This window comes from Protopterus annectens, chromosome 1.part0 (genome assembly GCF_019279795.1).
Source record: "Protopterus annectens isolate FY-2018-M chromosome 1.part0, PAN1.0, whole genome shotgun sequence".
Classification (NCBI taxonomy): Eukaryota; Metazoa; Chordata; order Ceratodontiformes; family Protopteridae; genus Protopterus; species Protopterus annectens.
This window is the reverse complement of record NC_056725.1, coordinates 496,185,980-496,212,988: the sequence shown is the minus strand read 5'-3', so window position 1 is coordinate 496,212,988 and position 27,009 is coordinate 496,185,980. Positions and strand designations below refer to the sequence as shown.

At 39.8% G+C, this 27,009-nt stretch overlaps 1 protein-coding gene across 5 annotated transcripts in view; it reads left to right on the top strand.

The window, feature by feature from the left end:
- The window catches only part of CAPN11 (calpain 11), a 1,381,576-nt gene that overhangs the window by 384,864 nt on the left and 969,703 nt on the right, over positions 1 to 27,009 (top strand). For 4 of the 5 annotated variants that reach the window (XM_044060753.1, XM_044060742.1, XM_044060725.1 and 1 more), the window contains one exon: positions 7,044 to 7,300. In XM_044060753.1, the coding sequence (XP_043916688.1) occupies positions 7,052 to 7,300 (249 nt within the window). In that variant the 5' untranslated portion in view covers positions 7,044 to 7,051. Of the gene's footprint in view, positions 1 to 4,895; positions 4,919 to 7,043; positions 7,301 to 27,009 lie in introns of those variants that run through there. The other variant, XM_044060762.1, reaches the window with a different exon arrangement.

Here is a 27,009-nt window from a genome sequence, read left to right as displayed (position 1 = left end):
GCTATACGCTCTAGGGACCTAAACTTTGTCACCACAATAAACAGAACATGCTGGAGGGATAGATTCCTGTCCCAGAGACTTCCCATACTCTGGAACAAACTACCTATCTATATCAAACAAAGCTCCTCATTAGCACTCTTCAATAAAAATCTTGATGATTGGATGGGAGATAGGAAATTAACCCCGGGGATCACTTCTGTGGCTCTGCTTGACAGGGGCACAGGAAAATAATTTTCTTGGTTGGCAAAAGCCAGGGTACCGTTTGGCTAGGCTTATATAGGCCCTAGGGCCAATAGTCTATTATCTACCTATGAACCTAAGAAAGCTTTGTTTATTGTCCTTGGTTTGGGAGGCTTATTTTACTTCATATTTGGTGTTGGTTGACTTTATTATCCCCATATGTTGCTTGTTTAGGTTGATGGGGAATTTTTTTTTTACCTTGCTGAGCATTGCATTTCCTAATTTTTGCCATGAATTTTCTCCTTTTGTTATACAACCTGTTGATGGGATTCCACCAGAGTAGCTTGTTTTTTGAGTTGATTCTGTGGTTGCTCCAAGTAGGTACAACTGTCTGCCTGCAGCTGTTAATATGATTAAATCATTGCACATATAGTTAGCTGTGTTCTCAGGGTTTTGGGGGTGGGGGCTTGAAGTTTTGCCAGGGTATCTTGTTGTAGTTGGATGTTTGCCCTACAATAATTCCTAAACGTTCTTGGGTTAGCTGGTGTCTCTGAATATACCTTTATGAGACAGCTTTATAGTCTGTCCTTTCTAGCGAGGACATTATACTAGGAAGGGGGCAACATTTTGCCATGTTTGAGGACAAGGATTTGTCACCCCTTGTTGGTGTACATAGTAACTGGCTAAAGGCCTTTGCATTTGCAAAGCCCAGGAATGTTTGTGCCTGCATGTTATCAATTGTGTACGATTCCCAGTTTATATTTGGATAGTTAATCACTCATGGGTGTGATGGTATGTTGAATGGGGCTCGTCTCTAGTACATTTAAGTATGTACCATAGTTTTTCTGGGTCTTAGAAGAGGACCTATAACTTGCAAGGATATAGCAGGAGACTTTGTCTGTGGTAATTTGGACGTGGAGAAGTTCAGGAGCATCACACTGACAGACCAGTATTGAATTGCATTTGTTTTCCTGTGCAGTAGTTGGTCTAAATCTGTGGAAGGCATTGCAGTCTTGCAATGCTGGGGTATTCTCTGCAGCTTTGAGCCAGGTCTCAATTAACTGCACAGACATCTGTATTCTCCAGGGTGAGTGGAGCTTGCAGGGAGTGGAGTTCCTTGTTCAGACTCTTGGCATTGAGCAGTAACACATTCAGATTTTTCTGGGCTGGGTTAGCTATGTGGGCAAGTTTATCAGGTTGACATTGCCTAAGAAAACGCAGTATGAGGCTCAACACAGTTTTAGCCAATATTCAAAATCCCAGAGAGGGCAGGCGTAGACCATCCCTGGCAAAGCAACATGGATTGCCAACCATATCTACAAGACTGACAAATACTGTACACTCTTTGTTGGCACCATACTCAAAGCCAATTGTTAGTTATTATGTGGCTTTTCTGTGTGACCTTTTTACTTGGTTTGATTTTTATGAAACAGCTGTGATGTTATAAGACTGAATTTGTTTTGTAGCCCAATGTCACAGGCAGCCTAGAATTAAACTTGATAATGAAGAGCTGAATACAGTGCTGCTATGTTTTCATAACAGTACTGCTAAATGATTTGATATTGTCAGCAGTTTTCAGTTTAGCATTTTACCATAAGAGAATCATTACCTGTAGAAGGCATCTGATTCTCAGTAGTGTCATTCAAATAGAGCTCCATGCATTGATCTCCACCCTTTATGGAACTTTACCTTTGTTGATGTCAGCTCATAATGACAGTAACAGTGTTAGAGGATATTAAGTAGGACCCCCTCACCAATGCCAGGCAGGTAATGCCTCATCAGAAATCTCTGCACTGGCTGCTGTTTGAGGGTTGGATGACCTTAAATTATTTATTTATTTATTTTACATTTGTTGACCGGGATAGTCCGTTTGGGTGTGAGCCCATTTTTAGCGGAGGCCCAGGGAGAAAAGCTCCAATAAAACAAGAACAACATTGACAGGTACAGTGTCTGTTTTACATAGAATTTAACAGAAATATCTAGAGACAATAAAGTACCTACAATATACAATAGGCACTTTAGTGAAAAGGAGAAAGTTATTACAATATAGTAAAGGCATATTATATTTATCTATGTATGTGTGTATATATATATATATATATATATATATATATAACATTTTTTTTTTTTTTTTTTTTTTTTTGAGGGAAGGGGTCTATCTTTAGTTGATCATTTGAGTATACTTTAATATATGCACATATGTATACCCTTACAAAAAAAAGAAATTGTCAAAATATACTCTTATTGTAGGTAGCTGATAGGTGGTGTTAACAAGTGGGAGTGGGGTCTACATCGAGACTATAGAATTTAGGGGATGAAATTTAATGTGGGCTTATGTGGTATTAGCCTGGCTTGGTGCAGGAGCAGAGCCAGTTGTTAGTGAGGTGGTCTTTGAGCAGAGTTTTGAACTGGTGTAAGTTGGTAGCATTTATGATGTGTTGAGGGATTGAGTTACAAAGTTTAGAAATGTGGGAGTAGAGGGCGTCCCTGGCTTTGTTGTTGCTTTTGGATACTTGAAGGAGCGTTTTGTGAGGGTCGAAGTTGCCGAGTGTTGGTATATGGTTGGAGTAATTGTTGTAGGGCTGGGGTTTTGTTTGGCTGGTATATTAGTTGGTGAGTAAAGACAAGTTGGGTATAGGTTAGTTGTTGTGGGAATTCTATCGAATTTATTTGTTGTAGTGCAGAGCAGTGGTGGGACCTATATGGGGAGCTAGTAAATGCTGTATTATGCATGGTTATGGGGTTTGAGATCATTACCTACCCTCAGCGAGATGTTCAATATAAGAAAGGATAACAACTGCTTGATGTCGTTGGCAGCGACAAAATTCTTTTATATTAGATTTAGTGGGAAGGGCATGCACTATTCAGTGCGGTTTAAAATTGCGATTGGAACTTGAAACTTTTGGGTCACAGTTGTAACCTAAATTTAAATATCACTGTGACAAGTTATTTTTAATTTTGACACAATTATATGGTTGTAAAAACAGCTAGCCAATAACAATGTTACTATTACATCCATGTGACCTATCTAGGAGCCTATATAAAGGGCTTTCATTTAGAAATGGCTGTTCACATGATTTTATCTGATGATGTTGAGTAAGGTGTACTCGACGAAAAGTGTATTTTAAAATTGAAGGCTTAATAATAAAGCAACATCTTTTTTAACTTTTTATGGTCTTTTATCGTGTTTTGGACGACAACAGTGAGCTGCTTGGGGTCCGTGTTGTTTTTTGATCCAGTGGTTTCATTTTCTTCACAAGTTTGTTCATGTGGTTATGGGAATGATATGGCTTGTCTAGTGTGTATTTACTTATATCTATGTTTGATATACAGATAGATGTAGATATGTATATGTATGTATATGTGATACACACACACACACACACAACACACACATATAGAGACAGATGAAAAAGGTATGCAGTGAACTAGTTCATTAACTTACTTAGCTTGTTCGTTAATAATAGTACTGTATTTTATACAAAGAGAAACCTAATTACTTAAAAATTTTGGTTAGGCAGTAGCACCCCTCATATAATGTCTGACACGTCCATAGAAGCCCCCAAGAAATTCCAAGGCTAGGATAAGTGTCTATGAACCTTGGAGCTTTTCATTATTTTCCGGTCTACGCAGCAGTTCTGTACTCTGTTTGTTAAAAGAAAATCCCAGTACTGAAGGCTTCAGAAAGCTACAGAATCCCTGCTTTTTTTTTTCAGTTGAACCTATGTAGTATTAAGTGTTTTTTGTAACATGGTTATTTAAGGATTCACATGATCTGTTCCAGTGTCAGGAACACTAATACCAGAGTGAAGTTTTCTTTTGTTTCTCCAGATAATTTAAAAAGATTGTGTAGTGCAGTTCTTAGAAACTAGTCCCAGCCCCCATTCCACACAATCATAAGTGATGATGTCAAGTTTGTGACAAAGTGGCCTTCAGAAATCACGATTACAATTATTACATGTAGACATTATCTCCTTTGTAGTCATCAGGGATGTTTTAGGTAGTGTTCGAGGAATGTGGAGACCTGAGATTGTGAACACGGTCTTAAAAATATTGGTACGCCTGCTTGAGCTCTTAATTAGCTGTTTTAGGTTGTTCTTGGTGACAGTCAGTTATAAGTTGGGCATAGTTGTTACTGGAGTAGCAGTTTATTCATTCAGTTTTTGGATAATTGAAGTCTCGTATTATAATCATGTTATTCCTCATTTTCAAATTGAGGTTTAATCAAAAATGTTCTCATGCTTGCCTGTTGATGTTTACAGGTTACTTTAAAATACTAGTAAGTATTCCCCAATGAACCTGTGGTATTTAGTAACTGAAGGACTTACTGCACTCAGGCTTTAATACTTCCCCCGATGAACAGGGGTATTCTGCTGCTACCTGCTCACTGGACTGGCAAAAACAAAGGTGGAAACGTTTGTGGAGTACATGATGGTCCTGAAAACCAGGTATCATTGACCATGAAATACCAGTTTGTTTCTTCCCTATAAAGATAAGCTTCAGGATTTCCCACTGTAATGTTTACATTCATAGTATTTAATAGTGTTGCTTTTTTCTCTATTTATTCATTTTTTTGTTTCTTTTTTTAGAATTATAGTATTCAGCATTTGGGTATATCTAAAGAAAAACAGAATGGGTGTGGAAAACTTCTTCTGATTAACTATAAAGTCTCACCAGGAGAGGGAAAGGTATCCTGTTAGATGCAAAGCAAACCAGTGAATCCTGCATCTCGCTCCTGGTAGGCACTTATCCTTGTGAATAGTACAAGTCATCCACAGATTAAGGTTTCATTTTGTTTATGCAGTACACTTTGTGGAGGTAGTATCTTGCACAGCAAGTGAGCAAGTTGATTTTTCCTGTACATATGTGGACACTTCTGAGTCCTGCTTTGACCTCTTGCTGCTTTAGTCACAACTTTATGCATGATGACTACATTATATCTGCCATAACAGTAATTTTATTAACCTATTTTTTGTCTCTAATTTTGGCTTGTGCCAGACAGGTTATAGCTTTTTCTTCAGCTGTATGTTTGATGACTGTAAGTTGCTGCTTAGGAAAGTGAACATTTAAGTGTGTTAGCAGTTAAATATATATTCAGTCCAAAACTGCATTGTGTCAAAGAATTCCCTCTTCTGTAACTTGCAGTAATCTGAGTTCTATATGTGTATATATCAGTTCTCTACTTTTTGCTGTTTGCAGGGTTGCTGGCTCCTGCAGAAAACGTTTTTAGTATGAAGTAATGGGTTTCACACTTTCACACTTTCCTGGTTGTGTTACAAGTTTCACACTTGATCAGTGTTCTGATACATAAATAGGTTGTCTTTCTCCATATGTAGCATGCTAAGATGTCTGCCTTTATTGTCATATACTTACCAAATGTATTACTGGAGTTGCTAGGATGTTGAGTATGCCTTATTTGATTTCTTTTATGGCAGTGAATCTAACTGCCCACTTTACTTTTGGACTATGGACTATTCCAGATACATTTTGTGTTTCTGTGTGTGTGTGTGTGTGTGTGTGTGTGTGTGTGTGTGTGTGTGTGTATGTGTGCGCGCACTCGTATAGCTAGTTTTACTTTTCTTAAAGATGCCGAGTTGGTGCATGCAATATGTTCTGGTAGAGGCTATGGGGAAGGTATCAAGTAACTTTAGTATAGCTGTGCCTCGAATTTTGTGGTTGACTTGAAGTGAAAGATATGTGGAGAGTTAACATGAAGGTTTTACGTATACAAAACCCTGAAGTGTTATCAAATATCTTATTTTGATTTATGTGCAATAATCTGTGCACTGCCTCAAAAGTCGGTCTGCAAGGAGGTTATAAAGTTGTTGGTCACGAAGGTCCTGTATGAAAGCTGATGAGATGTTAGTTAGGCAAAATATAGTAACAGGAACTACAGCAGTAGTCTTCAGTCTGTTAACGTGAGGTGTATGAGGAAAATTTTTTTAAATTTATTATACAGTTAGAGATGATAAGAGATGTATACCTTACTAAGAACAATGGAGATAAGTATGTATTGGGTAATGAACAGCAACTGTAGCTATCTGTGAGCATTCAATAGTAAAATATTTCAGTCTCCTGTCCACTCCACTGGCTTGTTCCTTTCCCGCTCCTGCCACCATCATAGGACCTCATGAGGGGAGAGGTCAAATTTGGAGATAATAGGGCAGTCATCGAACAAGTAAGAGGAAAGTTCTTGTTTACTTTGTCGCTTCAACCCCTAACTCTTTGGTGGCCAGTGGATGCACTGCTGAAACAGGGCTGCAGTACTGGCCAGTGGGGTGTGTGTGTTTGTGTGTTTTCCCTTACATGCTGAAATTCAGATGCAATAGTGTCTGCTGCTTTGTAGGCCAGAATATGTGCGTGTCATGCCCCTTACAGTGCTGTTTCTTCATCTAGCAAAAGTTGTACAGTTGACAAAACTGCATCCTGCCCTCGGTGATGGTTGAGTAAACCCTTAGTTGTCCTCACCTAGCTCCAGCAGCATCCAAGCTAGATAATCAAAATGTGGGTTGCTGGGCTGCAGGCAGGACTTTATCCCCTACTCCTCCTGGAGCTTGTTTAATGGGTAAAAGGAAACATAGCCAGCAGCTAACAAAAGTAAGTTTAGAGCAGTGTGTAAACAAACAGCTTCAGTGATCTCGGTGTCTGTCTGTCTCTTAACACGGACACATATGCTGCTTTAAGTACTTTAGAAATTCCTGCACTCATGATCTTGGCAATTAAGAAGGTGCCTTTTAGGAAGTTGTATTGAGATAGTATAAACAGAAATTAAATCAGTTGTATACTTTAGTAAATTTTAAGTGTGCCAAATATTTTTAGAATGTCATAAACCATTAGTAACCTGGGTGTTTTCTTTCTTCTAGCTAACATTATGATGACAGCTTTTGGGGGAATCTCGGCAAGACTGGAAAAGGAACGTCTTAAAGCAGAAGGCATAGGAACAAATGAAAAATCCTTCAAATATCTGAACCAGGATTATGAAACACTAAAACAGGAGTGTGTGGAGAGTGGGCAACTTTTTGAAGACCCCACCTTCCCTGCTGTAGGTACATCTCTGGGATTCAAAGAGTTAGCACCAAACTCTTCAAAAACCCAAGGTGTCCGCTGGAAACGACCATCGGTAATTAAGCTTCAGTTTCTTTCTGTCTTGTTTTTGAGTTTGTTTATTGTCTCTTGACTGATGCAGTACTGCAGACATATCTGAAAAAATGCATTTGTGTTATGTTTATTGCAAGTCGTATCACACAGAGTCGTTGGAAAGGGGAACTGAGAATTTTAGCTTTATGTTCTGTGTAACTTGTTTTAGAAGATCCTTTCAGCTTCAAAAAAGTAATCCTTAACTGCTGTGTCCGTTATTTTGAATCCTTGCCAGATGGCGTTCTACAAACTGTAAGAGTCCCTTAAAAAAACTTTGGTATTAAGTACTCGGAGCACATCTTGTTTTGCAGTTTTTAAACCGTCAGTCCCTCAGCTGGTAAAATATCAGATGATCACAGTTGAAAAGAAATCTTTGCAAGGAAATGCCTTGTAACAGACATCTAAGAGAGCATTTTTTTTCCAAAATGAAACACTTTGCAACACCCTGTGTTTTTGTTCTAAATCAAATATTCACATCAAATTGCTTCATTCATTTATTTCTTTCTTAGACGTAGAAAAAACAGAGAGATTAAAAAACAGACTTTCAATAATGTACATTTTTTTAGCTTGTTGTTTCCTTCACAATGAAAGAAGTAGCTTTATTTGCACTGTCCTCTGAATAAGATATGGATTATGCTGGATTCTGGCCTTTTATGATGTAGATTTCATTTGACTGCTCCTTGTGTCTTAAGCTTAACAAAGGCACAAAAATTCTACATGAGGTATGGGTTACCAGTGATGTCTCACAGTGCTCTGTAATCGAGCCAGTTCTTTTGGAGACTATTATTCTTGGATGTAAGAGTGGGAAACCTGCTATGGGTATCCAGATATGATGATAATTGCAAACTGGATAACATTACTATTTCAGTGAAAGCTGCAGATGTTTTAAGATTCCAAAATGAGCTACCAAAAAAGTGCACCTGGTGTAATAGTTGTTGTGTCTTTCGGCTTTTCCCGGTTAGGGGTCGCCACAGTGGAACTCTGGTCCGCTAATGATTGGCAGTGGATTTTTACATGCCGAGTTGCCAGCCCTGACGCACAACCTTCAATGAAGGTACGCCCATTCACGCATGTCTCCACACAGAAGACTCTCTAGCTGAGAATCGAACAGGACAACCTCTTACTGTGAGGCGACAACGCTACTGCAGCACCACCACCGCAGTCGTAGTAATACTGTTAAATTTAAAATGTAAATGTAGCAATTTTATCTATGTACTGAAGTAAAGGTATAGATCATACTTTTTCCTAGTTGTGTCTGTGATGTCTGGTAAATATCCCACGGGACTGCCATCAGTAATTTGATGTCCCCCACCAACCCAGGTCAGTAATTAAGAAGCCTCAATTCTCACCACTGACACCAGTTTGGGAGCTTCACAGAAAACACAAGAGCACAGAGCACACAAGAGTAAAATTCCACAATTTCCCTTAAGAGCACAAGAGGAACACTCACTATTTTCCTGGCATTGTGAGGTCTGCAGTAGTTAGAGAAGAGCAGTGCTTGCTTGGGCAGTCCACTCCAGTCAGAGCGTTGGGAGGGACCCCATTCCAAATACCTGTGGTGAGGGTTCATCTTGACTGGGAGGGTGGAAGAGGAAGAAAGTAAGTAGATGTGTTTGAGAACATTCCTGCAGATGTCCTGATAAGGAATGACTTTGATGCAGTACCTTGTATACCTGCAGCGACACACAGTCAGGCTCGAAGAAAGGTATGTAGGTCCTGTAGCATGGGAGAGACCCAGAAAGATCTCATACCTGAAGCTGGGACTGGCGTGGTGGCTGCTTCAGAGAAGATGCTATCTGGTAGCAGTTGGTCTGATTGTGAGCCACAGCTGTTTGTGGGTACTGATTTTCCCTTGGACATGATGACTGTGAGGACAGAGGTGAGTGGTGGTACCCAGAGTGACAGCGAGGCACAGCTGTCGGAAGTGGCTAGGCTTCCTGCAGAAGAGGAGCTGGGGAAGGTCACGAAGGAAAAGGTGAGACAGGCTCAGTTTACAGATCCTATGTTGCAAAGCTTGAGGGAGATGGCTAAGGAGGCGCCTGAGGCTCAAGGAAGAGGGGAGTCTGTATACTGGAACAAAGGTTTGTGGTATAGGGAGAGGAATCCTGGAGGTGATTTGTGGTATAGAGAGAGGAGTCCTGGAGGTGGGCTACAAGGTGAAGTAATATGGCAGTTGCTAGTGCCTAGAGCTTGCCATCTGCCACTTTTAGCCATAGCACATTACATTCCTTTCTTCAGTCATATGGGCATAAGATGTACTAAGAGTCGTATTATGCAAAATTGCTATTGGCCTAGGATTGCAAGGGATGTGATACGATATTGTAGTACTTGTGAACAGTGCCAAAAGGTTCGTAAAGCAAGGGACAAGGCTGAGCTCCGTTAATGCCTTTGCCTTTTATTGAAGAGCCATTTCAGAGAGTGGCCCTGTCTTGTTGAGAGGTTAAAGTCTACAGTGAAGACTTTGCAACAGGCATTTGCAGACCAACATGTTAGGGAGGTCTTGGGTAGATTAAGTAGGGCAGGATTAAACCCAGCAAGTGTCAAGTGGGTATGGCAGAGGTCACTTACTTAGGACACAGAATGGAAAGTGGTAAAATTAGGTCAGATCCTGTCAAGGTGGAAACTGTTCAAGAGTGGCCAGTGCCTTTTACTAAGAAACGAGTGAGAGCATTTCTAGGGACAGCGGGATACTATAAGAAATGTGTGCCCAATTACAGTACCATAGCTGCACCCCTTACTGACCTAACTAGGAAGAATAAACCAGACAAGGTAGTGTGGACCACAGATTAACAGGCATTTCATAAACTTAAGGAGATTTTGGGAGGACCCCCTGTGTTAACCAACACAGATTACAGTAAAGAATGTATTGTACAGACAGATGCTTCATATTATGGTGTGGGGGCTCTACTTAGCCAAGTTTCCACAGAAGAAGAGCACCCAGTGGTATATCTGAACTGTAGACTCCAACTTATAGAAGAGTGTTATGCGGCTATGTAGAAAGAGTGTTTGGCCATAGTGTGGACATTGCAAAAGCTGCAGCCCTATCTTTATGGGAGAAAATTAACTGTACGCACAGATCATAACCATTTAACATGGCTTAATAGGGTGAGTAAGCAAAATGTTACTGAGGTGGAGTCTAGGATTGCAAGCATATTGACCATACAACATCGCAGTGGGGTTAATAATGCCAGTGTGGAATGATTGTCTAGGAGAGCAGTGGGTTAATATTCCCAGGTAAACCTATTTTTTTTCGAGCATTGGTTTTCAAGGGTCACTTGAAAATCATGCTCTAGTCATAAGGGGAAGAAATGTGAAGGAAATGAAAACACTGTCATCTGTTTTAGCATGTCTGGCAGGACATTTGTGTATATTCTCAGATTAACTTGAATTTTATGCCAACATGTACATTTTTTTAAATGTTGCATGTTTGTGAGGGAGATTCTAAAGTGCAAACTCTCTGTAGAGAATCAGCTGATCAGTCGTTGGTGTCATTAGAATGTTGCTAGTTGCCAGGTGACTGAACAGATGATTGACAGGAAAAAGAAAATTTTCAAGTCCGTTACAATGCTGTGCAGTGGATATCCAGGAAAAAGGACTCACCAAAAACTGTAAGCCTGCCTTTGCCTTGCTGTTATGTTTTAGATTAGATCAGAGACAGTGTTCTCTAGTTAGATTAAGCAAGTTTACTTATTTAGAAAGATTTTTCTAAAATGAAGGACTTCTGTTGTACAGTTTAATTTTACATTTCTGGTGGCTGAATTCTGGTGTTTATTGAAAATTATTAATTTGCCTTCTTGTAATCATTTTACTTATTAAATGTTTGTCATTACTTTTGCATTGTGGCTGGACAATCAGTGTGTTGTTTGGAGATTAGGGTGTGTTTGTAACTGTTTTATACTCCCCAGGTCACCTCAAATGCCTGGCTGTTGGAGATTAGGGTGTGTTTGTAACTGTTTTATACTCCCCAGGTCACCTCAAATGCCTGGCTGCTTCTGGTCATAGCTATCATTTATTTTTCTATTTAATTTTTAATAATTGATCACCCTTTGTCTGACTCTGGTGGCAGCATTTACCATTTTGTAGTGGGGACACAGCTGGAAATCTGTGTCAGGCTTCTCATAAGTGTTTGAGTGCGTGAGATTTAAATTTATTTTGAGTGTGAGTGAGTCAGAGGTCTTAAACTGAAACACATTGCTCTGAAGTGTATGATAAGGGATTACATCTTTGTTGGATAGAGTTATGTAGTTCATTCCAGGAAATAGAGCATGTTCGTGTTGTGCTCTTAATGGAAGTTGTGTGGAATTTTACTCGTGTGCTCTGTGCTTAGATGTTTTCCATGATGCTGCCAGTGTTGAGGCTCCTTGAACTGGATGTCACATTAATTATTGGCAGCTTAGTGGAATTTGTAATTGGATTTCAGTAGCCTATGGGTAGTTGTCATGCAGTTTTGACCACCAGAAGGTAAAGTTTCAGAATTTCAGTAGAGACTGATTAGTATGTTTATGCAAAATGTAAATGTAGCAATTTTATCTATGTACCGAAATAAAGGTAGAGATTATACTTTCCTAAATGCGTCTGTTTATGTGTTTAAGTAACACAAACTGTAAAAGCAGTACAGATGCTTCCTATGTTTAATACACACAAAATGGACGTCCATTTTTCTTCTGTCCCCCCATTAAAAAGTATAGCTTATCATTTAAGAAAACATAAGGCACTAAATTTTAGGATATTGCTTCACAGTATGTTTTGAATTAAACGAACAGCATTTAGTCCAACTTTTTATTCATGGAACAATATTCTTATTTCATTCATAAATCACCGAATGAAAGAATGAATAAATTATTTTAAGCTGACATTTTTTTCTTGCCCATGACCTGGGCTGTCTGTCTTTCATTTTCTTTCTTATTTTCTGAAATAAGGAATAATTATCTTTTGTACCCACCCACTAGACAGTGTAGCATATCCAGGACCCTTATCCCAATCATAAAATCTCCATTACTCCCTAAACCCAAGACCAAGTCTCCCCAACTTAAGACTCCCTTTCCCCTCCCTACCGCTAAAGTCCTGGTTCCTTCTTAACCCTAAACTCCTAATCACTCCCGAAACCTAAAATCCCCCTCCCCTTCCTAAACCTAAAGTCCTGAACACTTCCTAAACTTAAATCTGCTACCCCCAACCCTAAACTCCCAATAGCTCCCTTAAACCAGTCATGGTCAGGGTTTGGTTAGAATTTGCTACTGCACATCCTGGGGCTACAACAGATAACTATGGCTCAGAACAAGTAAAAAAGACCATATTTATGGCTTTCTTGTTTCAGCGACACAATGAAGACTTGTGAAAAGTAAAAAGTTATTGGGCATTTAGAAGCCATTTAGATGGAACACTTGTATATACTTTTGGGGATGTTTGCATATTTCCCACGGGCCTCCTTTATCATAGTTTTAAAGTATTATACAGTAAAGGCTTTGGTTTGCCATGGTCCTTTTTATGGTTTTATGTGGCTTTTCTGTATAACTTTTTTATTTGTTGTTTTGTCCCTAATTGGAGAAATTTTGCAGTCTCCCTATTAGTATGGACATAAGGTTTTTTTGAAAAATTGAGGTGTTTTCACAAAATGGCCAAATTATCCACTTATAGTTTACTGATAAGCCTGTAAAAAGAGCAAAACATGCCACATTTACAGCTTGTGAGTATGGCTTTAATGGCCTTATTGTCTCAGTAATGTTCTAAGGGAAACCCTAGGATAAATTAGTAATGCACAAGGAGTGGGGAGGTCTAGACTCACAGAAATGTTTAGAATCACTGCAGATAAAGAGATTTACCTTCTTACAGATGGAGGGTTAGGAGGCAAAGTAGATCAGTTTGTTCCTTATTATCTGAGCCTACAACATACAGGAGTTATTACAGGGATTTGGTTAGATAATGGTAAAAACCTGGAATTATTTAATGGGAGATTGCTGACAGTTAAAACCTCTCTAATGAATGATTATGAGCCCATGGAAAAACTATATACTTCCAACTGGACTAGGAACTTTGGCAGCAGAGAAGAACAGGAATGCAGAATTGTGTTCAGTTAAGAAAAGGTAAAGAATGGTTAGAATGGAGAATAACAAAGAATAAGTTTGGAGTAAGAGAGGTTGTAAGGTTGGAATATTGGGAATTATACCATGACCCCCCCCCAAAACGTGCACGCTGATTGGCCAGCGTGCACATTGTAAATCGAGTTATACTAATGGAAAAAGGTCCAGTCGCCCGGACTTTTTTCCATTAGTATAACTCTACTTTTAAAACACTGTCTCGCTATGTTAAATGGGTTTAACATAGCGAGACAGCTTTAAAATAAGCAACGGACATCTCTGTTGCTTATTTTAAAACTGTCTTGCTATGTTAAACCCATTTAACATAGCGAAAACAGTAAAAAAAAAGCAACGGAGATCTTGCTTTTGCTTTTGCCCACAGCTCTGATGTACTGCACAGGCGCGCAGTACATCAGAACTGCCGCGGATGCCAGACATCTGCGGAAGGGCAGTAAACAGGCATTATACTCTGCCATTATTTAAGAAAAGTAATAGTTTCTTTTCTTAAATAATGTCATGGTATAATAGCAATAACCCACTTCTGGGTGTGGGTAATGCTGTATTTACCCACGGTTGGCTTTGTTTGGTCCCTTGGGCTTCACCCTCATGACCAAACCACGCCAACCGTGGGTAAATCCAGCATTACCCACACCCAGGCGTGGGTTATTGCTATATTAATAATGTAGGTCAAGAAAATGAGGACTGTATCCTGTAGAGGAGACTCTCAGGCAGACCTGATGAATATGTACGCCAGAGCAAAGAAGCACCCAGTACCATGGAAAAAGCTGATAAAGCATATAAGAGAATAAGGAGTGAACAGCTGGAAGGAAAGTTGGGAGTGAGAAATCAAAACTGCACTCAACAAGGAGTTCTGGAAGAGTATCTGCCACCTTACCAGCAAGGCTAACAAAAACAATAAAGTTAAGATCTTTGCTAGGAAATGGCTGCATACTTATTTTTTTACTCCTGAAAAGCTAGTGTGTATAGTACCCAGCATATGTGGGGCAATATTGGTGATGTAAAGCTGGAGAAAGGTACTTTTGGTGTCATATACTTTCTGAATGTAGCAGCCTAGATGTATTTAATGCAACACCTGTAAGAACTGATAAGGCAGATGTCAGACATCAAAATAACTCTAAAAAATAATCTGTCCTTACTATGAGATCAGTTAAAATTTACAAAAAAGGATTCTGGAGTATCACCAGACACTCGTATAAAACCAATCCAAAATGTAGAAAACTGAGATGGGAACCAGGCAGAAAGGACTTGACTAAAGGCAAACAAGCGCCGTCTCTCTAACTTGCACTTTATCAAGTTTAATACAAAAATACACCGCTAGTACCATGGTTTAAAAAAAAACACAGTGATCACATGAATTAATTAATAAGCTAATGACCTTTCTTGAAGCAAAGGCTTTAGACTACGAGTCATTGAGACCAGGATAAGTGGTGGCATTCAGTCTAGTTACCATGTGTATTCTAAAGATTAAATCTTGATTAATCAAATGGGTTATCTTAAGTTTAAATGAATGACATGCATCAGTATTCATGATATGTCTACAAAAAGCATTATGTTCATTATTTTTATTAATATGGTAGAAATGTTCACATTTTCTCTCCTCGAGGTGTGTTCATCTTCTCCTACATAAAAAGACGAATGTGCTTTCCGTGTGGCTGTATAAGTAAGATTTTTACTTTTACAGTCTACCCTCTTATTAAAAGTGTGAACAGACTTCATAACAGGACGAACAAATATATTTATTTTCTTTATCCATTTACATTGCCTATAATCTTAACATAGGAAAGTACCCATTTATTCACTGAGTGACATATATTCTTATTACAGTGTTGTTTCTTAAGATCGCCTTTATTTTTAAAAGCATATCTAGGTAAATTACCTGTAATGTCTTTGGTGTTAGGGTCAACAATTAATATACCAGTTCCTTTGTTATCACACTGCAATTTTTTGAATATTCTTGAAGAACATCCATGGCACCCTTAATTGAAGTTTGCTAGGTCAATCAAACTTTCATCTGTTAGTTTTGCAGCATGAACATGGCTGAGCATGTATTTTAATGAAGAGGTAGTAATGTGTGAATTCTCTTCCAGAACACTGCGAGTTCGGTTTCATATTCTTGCTCCCAGCTTTCCTTCCAGCTGCTCACTCCTTTCACGTCTGAATTATTCTTTTGTATATTTCCCTTGTTAGCTTTTTCCACGGTACTAGGTGTGCCTTTGACTGGGTCTAAGAGTCTACTTATATCTTGTGCAAGTGACCTGTCTACCTCTTCATTATAGTCTCTATTTATAAAACTTTCTGTTAAAGAATTAAAAACCATCATTGCTTTCTGATTATCCCTGGTCATCCTACTCACTGCCAAAACTGACTTTTTAAAACACTATTAAAATATGTGATGGAGGTGTACTGCTTCTCTCCAAGTGTATATTGTTTTTACATGACTTTGTTTAAATAGTTTTAACAGTGCCCACTGCATCTCTGTATAAAGTTGCATCTAAAATTTCTGATTGATTCTTTAGACGAAAGCCTTATGAACACTTAAGTAATTTGTATTCGAATGCAGTTGTTGCACAAATAGCATCAACTGTACAGCATTGTCAGTCCAAATAAAAAAGTTATTATCCACAAACCTGCTAAATGATATGTTCAACACAAAAGAGTTTTCCCATACAGAGAGGAGAGTATTTGACTAACTGTTGGCACAAGGTGTGCTCATTGCAACACCTGTCCTTTGCAAATTAATTCAAGAATTCATTACAGAGCCCAGTACAAACTGTTTGGCTTGTGCTAAAAAGGCACTGCTCCCATGTTGTGGTAATTTGCAATTCAGAGACATGATAGGTTAGATTAGGAAAGACTCCTTATTGGCTCATTTGCATGTCTCTGAATTGCATTTACTACTGCAACATGCAGATTATTGATCTGCATATTATAGGAATAAACTACTGCTCATGTAGGTATTGGCATTCCCACCCACGGACACTTTCCCACACACATGAGTACATATTCAACACCCCCCCCCCTACACACACACATGCCACAGCCCCAATCCCTGTAATATTTTAAGTGCCGTTATGGTATGCATCTAGTATGCCTAGTGTCTAGTGCCTCCTCCCCAATCCTCATACTGCTGTAACTGCCGTTATGACACACTTGTAGAATCCCTGGTGTCTAGTGTTCCCCCATCTTCATACTGCTGTGGTTGCCATTATGACACACGTATAGAATTCGTGGTGTCTAGTGTTCCTCCCATCCTCATATTGAGGTGGGTGCCATTATGGCACTGGTGTAGAATCCCTGTTAGTGTTTTGCCCTGCCCCTGACCCCCATATTGCTGTAAGTGCTATTGTACCATACTTGTAGAATCTCTGGTGTCATGTCCCCCCCTCCCCATACTGCTGTGAGTGCTGTTATGGCACATTTGTAGAGTCCCTGGTATCTAGTGATTCTCCCTACCCACTGATCCCCATACTGATGTTGGTGCCATTATGACACTTAACTGTAGAAATAATCTTTGGTGTCTAATGCCCCTCCCAATCCTCATACTGATGTATGTGTCGTTATGGCACTTAATTATGAAGTCATCACTTCTGTCTAGCGTTTTCCCCCACCCTGATCCTTGTACATGGTTGTATTGGGTAGTTGAAAATGGCCTTTTGGGCAGAATGGCATGGTGGGACCAGCAGTGCTGATCTACACTGCAGAGCAACTTCTTGAATTACTTTGTGTTTAGATGCATTTTTGGATGAGGTTCTTGGGGGGGGGGGGGACTCATGGCTAATCAGCGTATGCCTCTCCTCTGGATTACCTCACTAGCATTTGGTACGGCTGTGGAGCCCAGCCATACATGGTGCTATGCCTCTTTGAGGTAGATCACCATATTTAGACCATTGCTGTATACCGAAAAGTTACCATGATGTGTACATGATAATTTTTTTTTCAACAAAAATCAATATTTGGTTAAGTGAGACAGCCATGTCCTGAAACAGTTAGGTACATTGGAGGAGTAGTTCATTTCTTATGCAATTTGGATAACCCATAAAGGGAACAGCTGGTGCTGACACATGGAAATATTGAACAAGGTCTGTTTTGACCCCTGGTGTAATTATCTTAAAGCAATATTTCTTAATATTCCTGTAAGTGTTCACATCTCTCAGTGGAGTATATTTGATTCAAGAAGAAGCCTCTGTCTGTTACTACTATTCAGCCATATTTATCAGCGGGTTTAATTATAAGTCCATAAATTTTTCTTAAGGACTTCAAAGCCGTCATTTCCTCAACTGGAAAATTATAAAACATACCTTTTTTATAGACACACATTTGTCCACATAGGTTCCTTTTACATGTCTGTAACAATGTCTCTGTAAGTGGATGATTTCCTGGAGTAAAGGTTGTAGATCTATGAAAAGGGGAATTTGCTATAGTGCTGGAATGGAACAGCGGTTTCAAATTTAAATTATAGAAGATTCATACTATAGCTCTGGTCATGTGTATGTCTCCGTCTGGAATAAAATAATAACCTCCTGTTCAGCAAAGATATTTGACTGGGGTTAATGATGTAGAAGACTGGTTGAACACTGCAGTTACTGTACTTGGTACGTCACACTCCTAGTTGTTATCTGTGGACTTCCCATATTTCCTTCTCATCTGCTGCCGAAGCCTCTCCTCTTACCTCTGTTCCTGCTCCTGCTGCAAGACCGAGCTTAATGTAGGGATTGCACCTGCCCCACTGGTTCAGGTAACTGGAATATCCTGGCTCAGTGTTAAAGATGGTTTTCCTGTACTTGAGATGGGATGTTCTCAACTGTACAGAGTTAGCTACATCATTGAAAGCAGCGTCAATGGGAGCCAGCTGTTTACATTTAGACCAGGAAAAATATGTCCACTTTTAACACCAATGACATAATGTGACAAATTACACTTTTCAGTAGTTAAACATTTATTTTTCTAAAACTACAGTTATCTAACATTTTTTCGCATTTACTTTGATAGTGGGAAGATGAATTGTGTGTGTGTCTTTACTGTTGGGTCTCAAGATGTTCAGTCTTGGAGTAGGTGTAATAAAATTTTATCATTAATTTCATTTAGTCTTCACTCAGTTTCGGGTTAAGGTCTTACAATTTCTTTAACAGAACAGAAAAATTATTTGTGCAAGTTGTCATATTCAGGATTCTTAGATCTCTGTGTACTATGTGTAATTCATTACAGCATTTTTCACACTGCAAGTGTAACAGACAACAGTATGATCAGCCTGGTAGATTTCAATTAAGGATGACATTGATGTTCTGTAGGAATGTTCAAAGAGTTTGCAGTGTGGTAAATAGGACTGAAGTGGGTTGCAAATGATGTATAATTTGCATATGTATTCATTTGGCTTGTGACAGTATTTGATTTGGGACAGTCTATACTAATAATTGTATTGTGTTGTCAGTCTGTTGTGTAGCACACAGGTGCAGTAGTTAGCATTGCTGCTTAACACTACTAAATTGTCTGGTCTGTTTCCCCACGGGGCTATCTCTCTTGCTGAGTATCCATACCCTCCCCATGTCTGCATGGTTTCTTTTACCACGTAAACTGTTTTTTCCTCTGACATCCAGAAATTTGCAAAAAGTGAAATGGCAAAGTGTTTGTATGTCCTGCAATGCACAAATGTACACTGTAGATTTTGTATCTGCCTAGATACATTATGACTTCCCTCCATCTCTGTTCTTGATGAAGCAGGTAGTATGAGACTAAATAAAAGAATAAACCAGTTAAAAGATTAAAAAAAAAAAGACAGTCGTACAACAGAAAATGGAAACAAAAGGACACTTGTTTGATGTACACTTGCTATGCTTTGTGATTATGATTTAAAATTTAAAGTCCTTTCTCTTGATAAAATGACACTGAAATCATTTCTCACAGAAAACTATTAGGGATAATAGTGGGTGATAATCTTAAATTTGACCTGCATATACAAAATTGTACAAGAAAAACTCATCAAAAACTAGGGTGCTTTATAGAGCCAATCCTGGGGATTCAGTAAACTCTGTACAGGCTTCATACAAAGTCTATACAAATTTTATGTGTTATAGCGGTGGGCAGCAGTGCTAATCGCATATTCATACTGCTCATCGAGCTTGCACAAATACAAGCAGTGTTTTGTGGCCAGCAACAGGGCTGCAGAGCAGATGAACACAGACAGGAGAAGCATTCAGGGTTGCCTACAGGCAGACCTGCTCTGCGAAATCACACAGACAGCCACAATGACTGCCAGGGGTGAAATACTGCAGTAACAGCAGTAATAATGTGCTAAAAAAGTGTACTGAATGCAGTGTGCAGTGAAACAATTACTTGCAGAATGAAGTAATGGAGAAGGGAGAGTAAACAAGGGCAACTACAAGGAAAGGTATAATAGACAATGGACATTGGAGGCACATGCCTGTCACGTGTGGAAACCGTGAGAATGATCATATCCAATTGGTATTTTCAGTTACCATTATCAATGTGGACATACCTTCATCGGAATACAAAGACATTTTTCCTCTGCATTTGCACCCTCAGAACTGTCATTGCTGTCCCCTTCCTCAGTTGCCTCTGAGACTGCTTGACACAGGAGTCTGTTTTCTATTTTTAGGAGAAACTTCTCCAGTTGGCTGATGCAAGCAACAGGGCTACTCTCTTATCATGCACCATCCCTGACAGCTCCTGGTGCATGACATAATCATCGCCCCCATTAGTACTTCCAGAGGGTACCACTGCACCACCAGCCAGGACACTGCTACCCAAGGAGGATGGACCAGTTAGGGCAGGGGTTTTGGAGGCCTAATTGCCAGGTTGCATCTGAGAGGTGCTGGGAGATGATATGGCAGCCAGTGGAGGGTTGGCAAGTCAAGCTGCAATGGATGGCCCATCTCCCTGTGCTGAAATGCATTTGGTTTGTTGGCAGAAAGTTATGGCATCAGAATGTTGTTATTCCAAGTAACCCCAGCTCCCCCCCCCGAAAAAAGAGAGAGATAAGGGGTGGGGTGGGACAAAAAAAAACAAAGGATGATTAGAGCAATGATATGTCATATTCAGTCTTTATTACAATAAATATTATTTTGTTATTATTATACTAGCTATAGAGCTTTCACAGTTCCAAAAAAATTATTGTGAATTGTTACAAGTAACCTTAGGAATATGCACATATTCCATAGATGCTTTCAAAGATACTGGGGAATAAATTAACATGGCTTTAAAGCCAGTATTGCTGCATTTCAACTTTAAAAATACTTGTAGACTGTGATTCTATGTTAGCTGTGGGAGTTGAACCCACATAATCTGAATAAGTTGTTACACTTGCCTAATACAGTTGCCAACAGCTACAGAAAAAAGCATGTATGCTTGCTGTTAAGTTAAGGTATGCCTGCTAAGGTTGCTACTGATATATGGAATCACAGTAATGACTACAGTTAGGGTCGGTTGTGCTGCAGACCATACCCCTTGCCTCTTTGAGTCACATTGGTCTCTCAGCATGTGCCTCTCTGTTCGCCGTGATTTCCTTTGCAGCTGTAAAGTAAAGAATGAGAGAAGATGAGACATGAAAGCATTATGCATACCAGTTTTGGCCATCTACACCATTGCTTATAATTTCAAGTTGCTTGATCTGTATACTTACACAACTGGGGGGTGCTAACAGTTCAAAACTCATTCAGCCACTAGTTAAGTTGTGTCTTGATTGCATCTGTTAACATCACTGTAGTGGTGCCTACACTGCTTGCCAATGCGTGGTATGCCAGTTGCACTAGAGACGGCCATGGCTAGGCTGTTTTAAACCTCAGTCTTGTATGAGACCCAGTGTAGTCCCCCTGCCGCAGCCTCCGACTGTAGCGCTTTATGAGGAGTGCAGTAAAGAGTTTTGGATGCTTCCACACCCCACCTCTGTGTCATGAATTTGGCACCATCCTTCCCATTCCCTGCTATGTCTGCAGACGTGCTTCAACAACAATAGAAATGGTTTCCTGACAAATTGTGATCTCGCATTTTAGGACCAGTGTGCAAACGCGTATAGCCATGCCAATCACATTTGCGCTATAGTATGCAAAGAGAAACATTGCCAAACAAAGAGGAATGGAATTTACAAAACAACAGTGATGTGTCATTTGGCATTGATTAATGGTTATGTGTGTTGCTATACCTGGTCACACTTTGTCCAGTGGTCAATACTGAAATGCTGAATGGCTTGACTTTTAAGTCTTGACTTTGGAGGGATGAAAGTGATGGCTTGGCACATATTTTGCTGGGTTTTGCACACTGTTTCATTTGTACAAAGTGGGATTCAAACCATGAACTCTCTGCATTTACACCTGGTACCACAGGGACATCTAGGCAGCAGGTGTATTTTCCACACTCAGTACTGTCCACAGTGCTGACGGCTGTTCATCACAGCCGAGCATAGTTGCACAAAGGAAGGTGAACCAAATTATCTCAAATGGAAAAGGCAATAGCGAACATATATTATTTGAGTAAATATTCATTATGACCTCCTCGCAAAAAATAGCTAGTGTGGGACTTGAACCCTGCATCACCTCTGTTCTCTCTTTTTTAGCTCACTGTATTTACATGTTATGCCACAGAAAAACAGATGGCTAACAGGTGGAATTTCTGCAGTCATTACCATCAGTGGTGCTGACTACCTCGCATTGCCTCAAAGCATGCTTGTGCTATGTAAGGTGACTGAAATTAAATTTTTCACTTTTTCCTTAAGCAGTGAACTGTTTTTGTGCCATGCCATGTGCTGCTCACATGGTAAAGGGAAAAAAAAAAAGATTAAAAAACAAAAAAGGGAAACAGATATTAAACAGTTCTGGATTTGAACCATCAGACTATTGCACTTCCACAACACAGTTGGCAGTGGGTTATCTCTCTTTGCCACAGTTACAACTTTACAGTATCAGTCAATTCACGCCCAGTATTAAAAAGGCCATACAGTTGGCCATTCTCAGTTAATTGTACATGTGTAAATAACATATTTAGGGGAATGAGTGATCACGCAATATTTATGAATATGTTTACAAAACTGCAGCTCTGCCTTCTCTTTTTATTCTAGGAATCCTTCCCTTATCTCTGCTTTACTATTGCACATGTATTCTCTAGTGCATATTCTTCCATTTTTCTTTCAAGGTGTGATGCAGATACATGACCTTGAGCAACAGTTTTCATCAAATGCAGGAAATTATACTATTATGACAAGGATATATATATATATATATATATATATATATATATATATATATATATATATATATATATATATATATATATATATATATATATATATATATATATAAAATGTGCGTTTTATATGGTATGTGTGTGTATACATAAATATAAATATATATATATATATATATGTTAGTGTTTGACTTTGTTTAAAAGCTCACTTCACTTAGTTCTGCACTTTGTAAGTGCATCCTCAGTGAGACAAACACTCCAGGGAAGGGTGTCTGTGCTTTACTGTGTTTTCCTTCAGTCATATTAATCATTCACAGTCGCAAGCCATTACCACTTAACAATGGTTAGAGACTACACTATGCTTACGTCTGCTACATGAAGTTCAAAGTTTGCTATAGGCAATTCTAATGCGTCCATGCCTCATTTGCATTTTTAGAGTGCTCAGAAGGATGAATCTACACTTAAAGGTAACCATGTAGCTAAGGAACTTGATGGTGAGACTGTTTTCAGTCAACCTTTGAGAATGTAGGGATGAGTGGACTTTTTGGCTACTTTTCTATATTGGTTATTTTAGTGTAATGGGACAGGTGATTTGATAAACTGCATAAGTATACATTACAGATGTCAGTCATGTCAGATGTTGATGGCATTGCTGGACAACTCACATACATTCTGCTTAGCTACATTTACAAGTACCAGTTATACACGTATCTGCCATTCATTTATGTTCCTAAACATTTATTTTTCTGTTATAGGTTCCACACTTAACCTTGACAGTTCTTCAGTTACAACTGTTGTCAATCAGGGCTGTCTGATGCTAGGAGTACACAGCCATTGTTTGGGGAAGTAAAGGTTGAAAGCATTGTCTGAGATCACTTGTACTTGATGTACGTGTATAGGATGAAAGATTTAACCCTTAGATGGTCAGCACATGTGCTATCCATTGCCTCTTGGCCTGGGCGAGGGCATGTGCACGCCTACACCCACAGCAGCTGGGGGGTTCCTCTTCTGAGTTTCCCCTAGCATATGGATGTGGTGACGGAATGTGCGCTACTCTCCCTTTGGTGTTCCTGCTGCAGCTGGTTTTGCAGGATTATATTTTGTAGGATAGAACAGACTGTAATAATTTTGGCACAAGTACTGGGATCGTACTGCAGCTCCCCCCCCCCCCCCCGATGTATCTAGACAACAAAAACGTGTCTTCAGCAGCCCAAACACATGGTCTATGAAGTTTCTTGTTTGAGGGTGTTCCTCATTATAGCATTCCTCTGTGTGTGTGTGTGTGTGTGTGTGTGTGTGTGTGTGTGTGTGTGTGTGTGTGTGTGTGTGTGTGTGTGTACGCATGCGCACATTTCTGGTAGGCATCATCAGCCATGGTTCCAGTGCATCCCCCAGTAACTGTCCTTGTGGGGCATCACCCCTGAAAAACCTCTGTAAGAGCTGTGAGATGTGCCAGATATGGGAGTCATGGTAACTGTGGGAGTTGGCAGCGCATACATTCATGATGATTCCCTTAGCATTACACACGACCTGCCAGTTAAGGGAGTGGAACTGCTTTTTGTTGATGTATACCCTCCCCTGTTCCCTGGGTGGTGTTTTGATCTCTATATAGCTGCAGTCTGTTGCAGCCAAGACTTCGCTACAGGTTAGAACTCTTGCATAGTTCTAGCTCTTTCCTCGGTGGTACAAGGGAAAATGTATATAGTCACTGGCATGCTGTAGCATTGCATTCAGGAGTTAGTGTAGAATCCTGGATGCTGTCTATGACACCCCCAAAATGTCTCCTGTGGGTCTCCACTGATATGGCTTCCCCACGGCTTGCCCTTGGTTTCAGCTGAGGACGACAGAGGTTGCAGAGTTCCTGGAGTGCGTATCTGTCCACCCTGTAGTGCTCCACCGTTTCCACTTCATGCAGACCATGAAAAGTTAAATGGTGTTTAAATACTCTCCTCCTCCTTGCCCGAGGTCTGTCGGCAGCAGCAGCATAGAGTTGGGCTTGTGGCACATAAACATGCAGAAGAGCAGCAGCAACCCCTAACATTCATTCTTTCCTGTGTAGTTCCTGTGGTTGTATTCCAAAAAGTTTTGGAGTACAGGGCAGATGGTTCATAGGTTCATAGGTAGTTACGAGGCTGTTGGCCCTAGAGCCTATACAAGCCTAGCCAAAAAGGTACCCTGGCTTTCGCCACCCAAGAAAATAATTTTCATGTGCCCCTGTCGAGCAGAACCACAGAAGTGATCCCCGGGGTGAATTTCCTATTACCCATCCAATCATCAAGATTTTTCTTGAAGTGTGCTAATGAGGAGCTCTGTTTGACATAGATAGGTAGTCTGTTCCAGAGTATGGGAAGTATCTAGGACAGGAATCTATCTCTCCAGCATGTTCTGTTTATTGTGGTGACAAGGTTTAGGTCCCTAGAGCGTGTAGCTCGGAGGGATTGGGATTTCTTTAAGTGGAGCATGTCCCAACAGCCGTGGGTTTGAGATAGCTTTGTATGTTAGGCAGAGATCGCCTCTGAGTAGGCGATATGCGACGGAGTAAAGCTGGAGTTTTTTGAGACGGTCTGCGTAAGTACATGGAATGTACATGATTTCTTTATAGCTTCGCCATCTTGGGTTGGTTGACTAGCATATAATTCATCTGCTTATCCACTTATTAGAATGCTACGATGTTTATCTTTTTTGCGCAGCTGTACAGAGCTGTTTACTGAATACCAGTTTGCACTCTATCATGTGCATGTCGTAGCACAATGTGAACACAATGTGACTGAATCGTGTAGGGTTTATAGAATTCAACCCAAAAACTCACCTCTGCAACACTTGCCGCTACTTTTCTCCTCCCCACACTTCTTTATGATGCTCCCATCCTTACCTTTAGGCATTACAAAAATCAAAATTTAAACAATGCTATAACAAAGTTGCTAAATTTGCAGAAGTACCCATTTCAGAACCCACCGCTGTGTAGCAGTAAAAAGCCTAAATAGGTTAGCACTATCCCATCAAGTAACATATACACAGCTTCTTACCACCTATAAAAATATCCAGAATCTGTCTGCTTGTCCAACACTAAATAACATTCAACACAACTATGTTCCTAGTCGGTCATTACAGTCTGATGACCAACAACTCCTGTCTGCCCACACACCTGTAAAAACTGCTGGGCATTGTCTGTACTCGTACCATGTTGCTAAGGCCTGGAATTTCCTCCCTCTGTCCATCAGGTCAGTACCCTCCCTCCCATCCTTCAAAACCATTCTGAAAGACTTCCTAGCCAAAATCTGGCTGTGTTCTTGCTCACCCCCAGGATAAACTATATTCCTAAGTGTGAACCATATATCTCCTTACTCTCCCTTCTTTACTTGTTTCCTTGCTGCTTTCAACCCCCCACCCCCACCCCAGCCGTCTCTCTCTCTCTCTCAAAATATACCATAAGCGTGCTTTTATCTCACATCATATTGCAAATTCTTTTTGTTTTATACCAACTTACCTTTGATTTCTCAATAAACCAACTAAAATTTCTGTAATTATTACATCGTCATAAAACTTGCATCTGATATTTACCAATGTTTTCATATGTCCAGTTTGATATTATTTAAACTGTGTATGTTTTTGTATTAGTTTTAAAGACTGTAAAATTATTGTTCTTAAAATGTTTAGTAATACTTTGGAGCTTTTCTCCTTGGGCCTCTGCTGAAAATGGGTTTCTGATTAGTTCAACTTTCCTGGTAATCAAATGTTAATAAATAAAGTATAGGCCAACTCCAAAGGTAGGATAGTACTCATGTTTAGTGTTGGCTAAATAAGCATAATGTAGTAGTTTGTGGGAGTCTTTCTGTGTTTTTTACAGAAAAAAATAGATGGTATGTGGTCCAATCTCGCCTACATTCTTACTCACGGGTTCGGAGCCGAGCATCGGCTCCGACTCGGCCAACCTAATTTTTCTAGCACAAAGTCTCTAATTGGCTGGGCTAACCTGGTATCCCATGTTGCACTGCTCCATAGCCCCAGATGTCGTTTGCCACTTGTGTAGCTAGGACGTGGTCTCACTTGGCTGTGGCTAAGTACCTTTAAAACTTCTTTTTTCTCTCAGAAAATTGTGGTTTTCCTCACGAAAGCTATTTTAATAGCTATTTTGCTTGTTAGTTATCGTGACTTTGTTGTGTGAGTGTGTTTTTTTTTGGTATCCCTACTGTTCTGGCGGGCTAGGCCCGTTTAACTTAGAGGACCTAGTCCTCCCTGTTTCCTAGTTGTTGTCTGTTATTCCTGTTCGATTTAGGTGTTTTTCCCTGGTGTAGTGTTTGTGAGTACTTTCAGGAATCGTTTAAGTTAGAGATTCTTGTCTGCTGTTGTTGGCTGTTGTTTCCTGCCTTAGCCGTTTTTTCTCTGGCATAAGGTCTGTGGC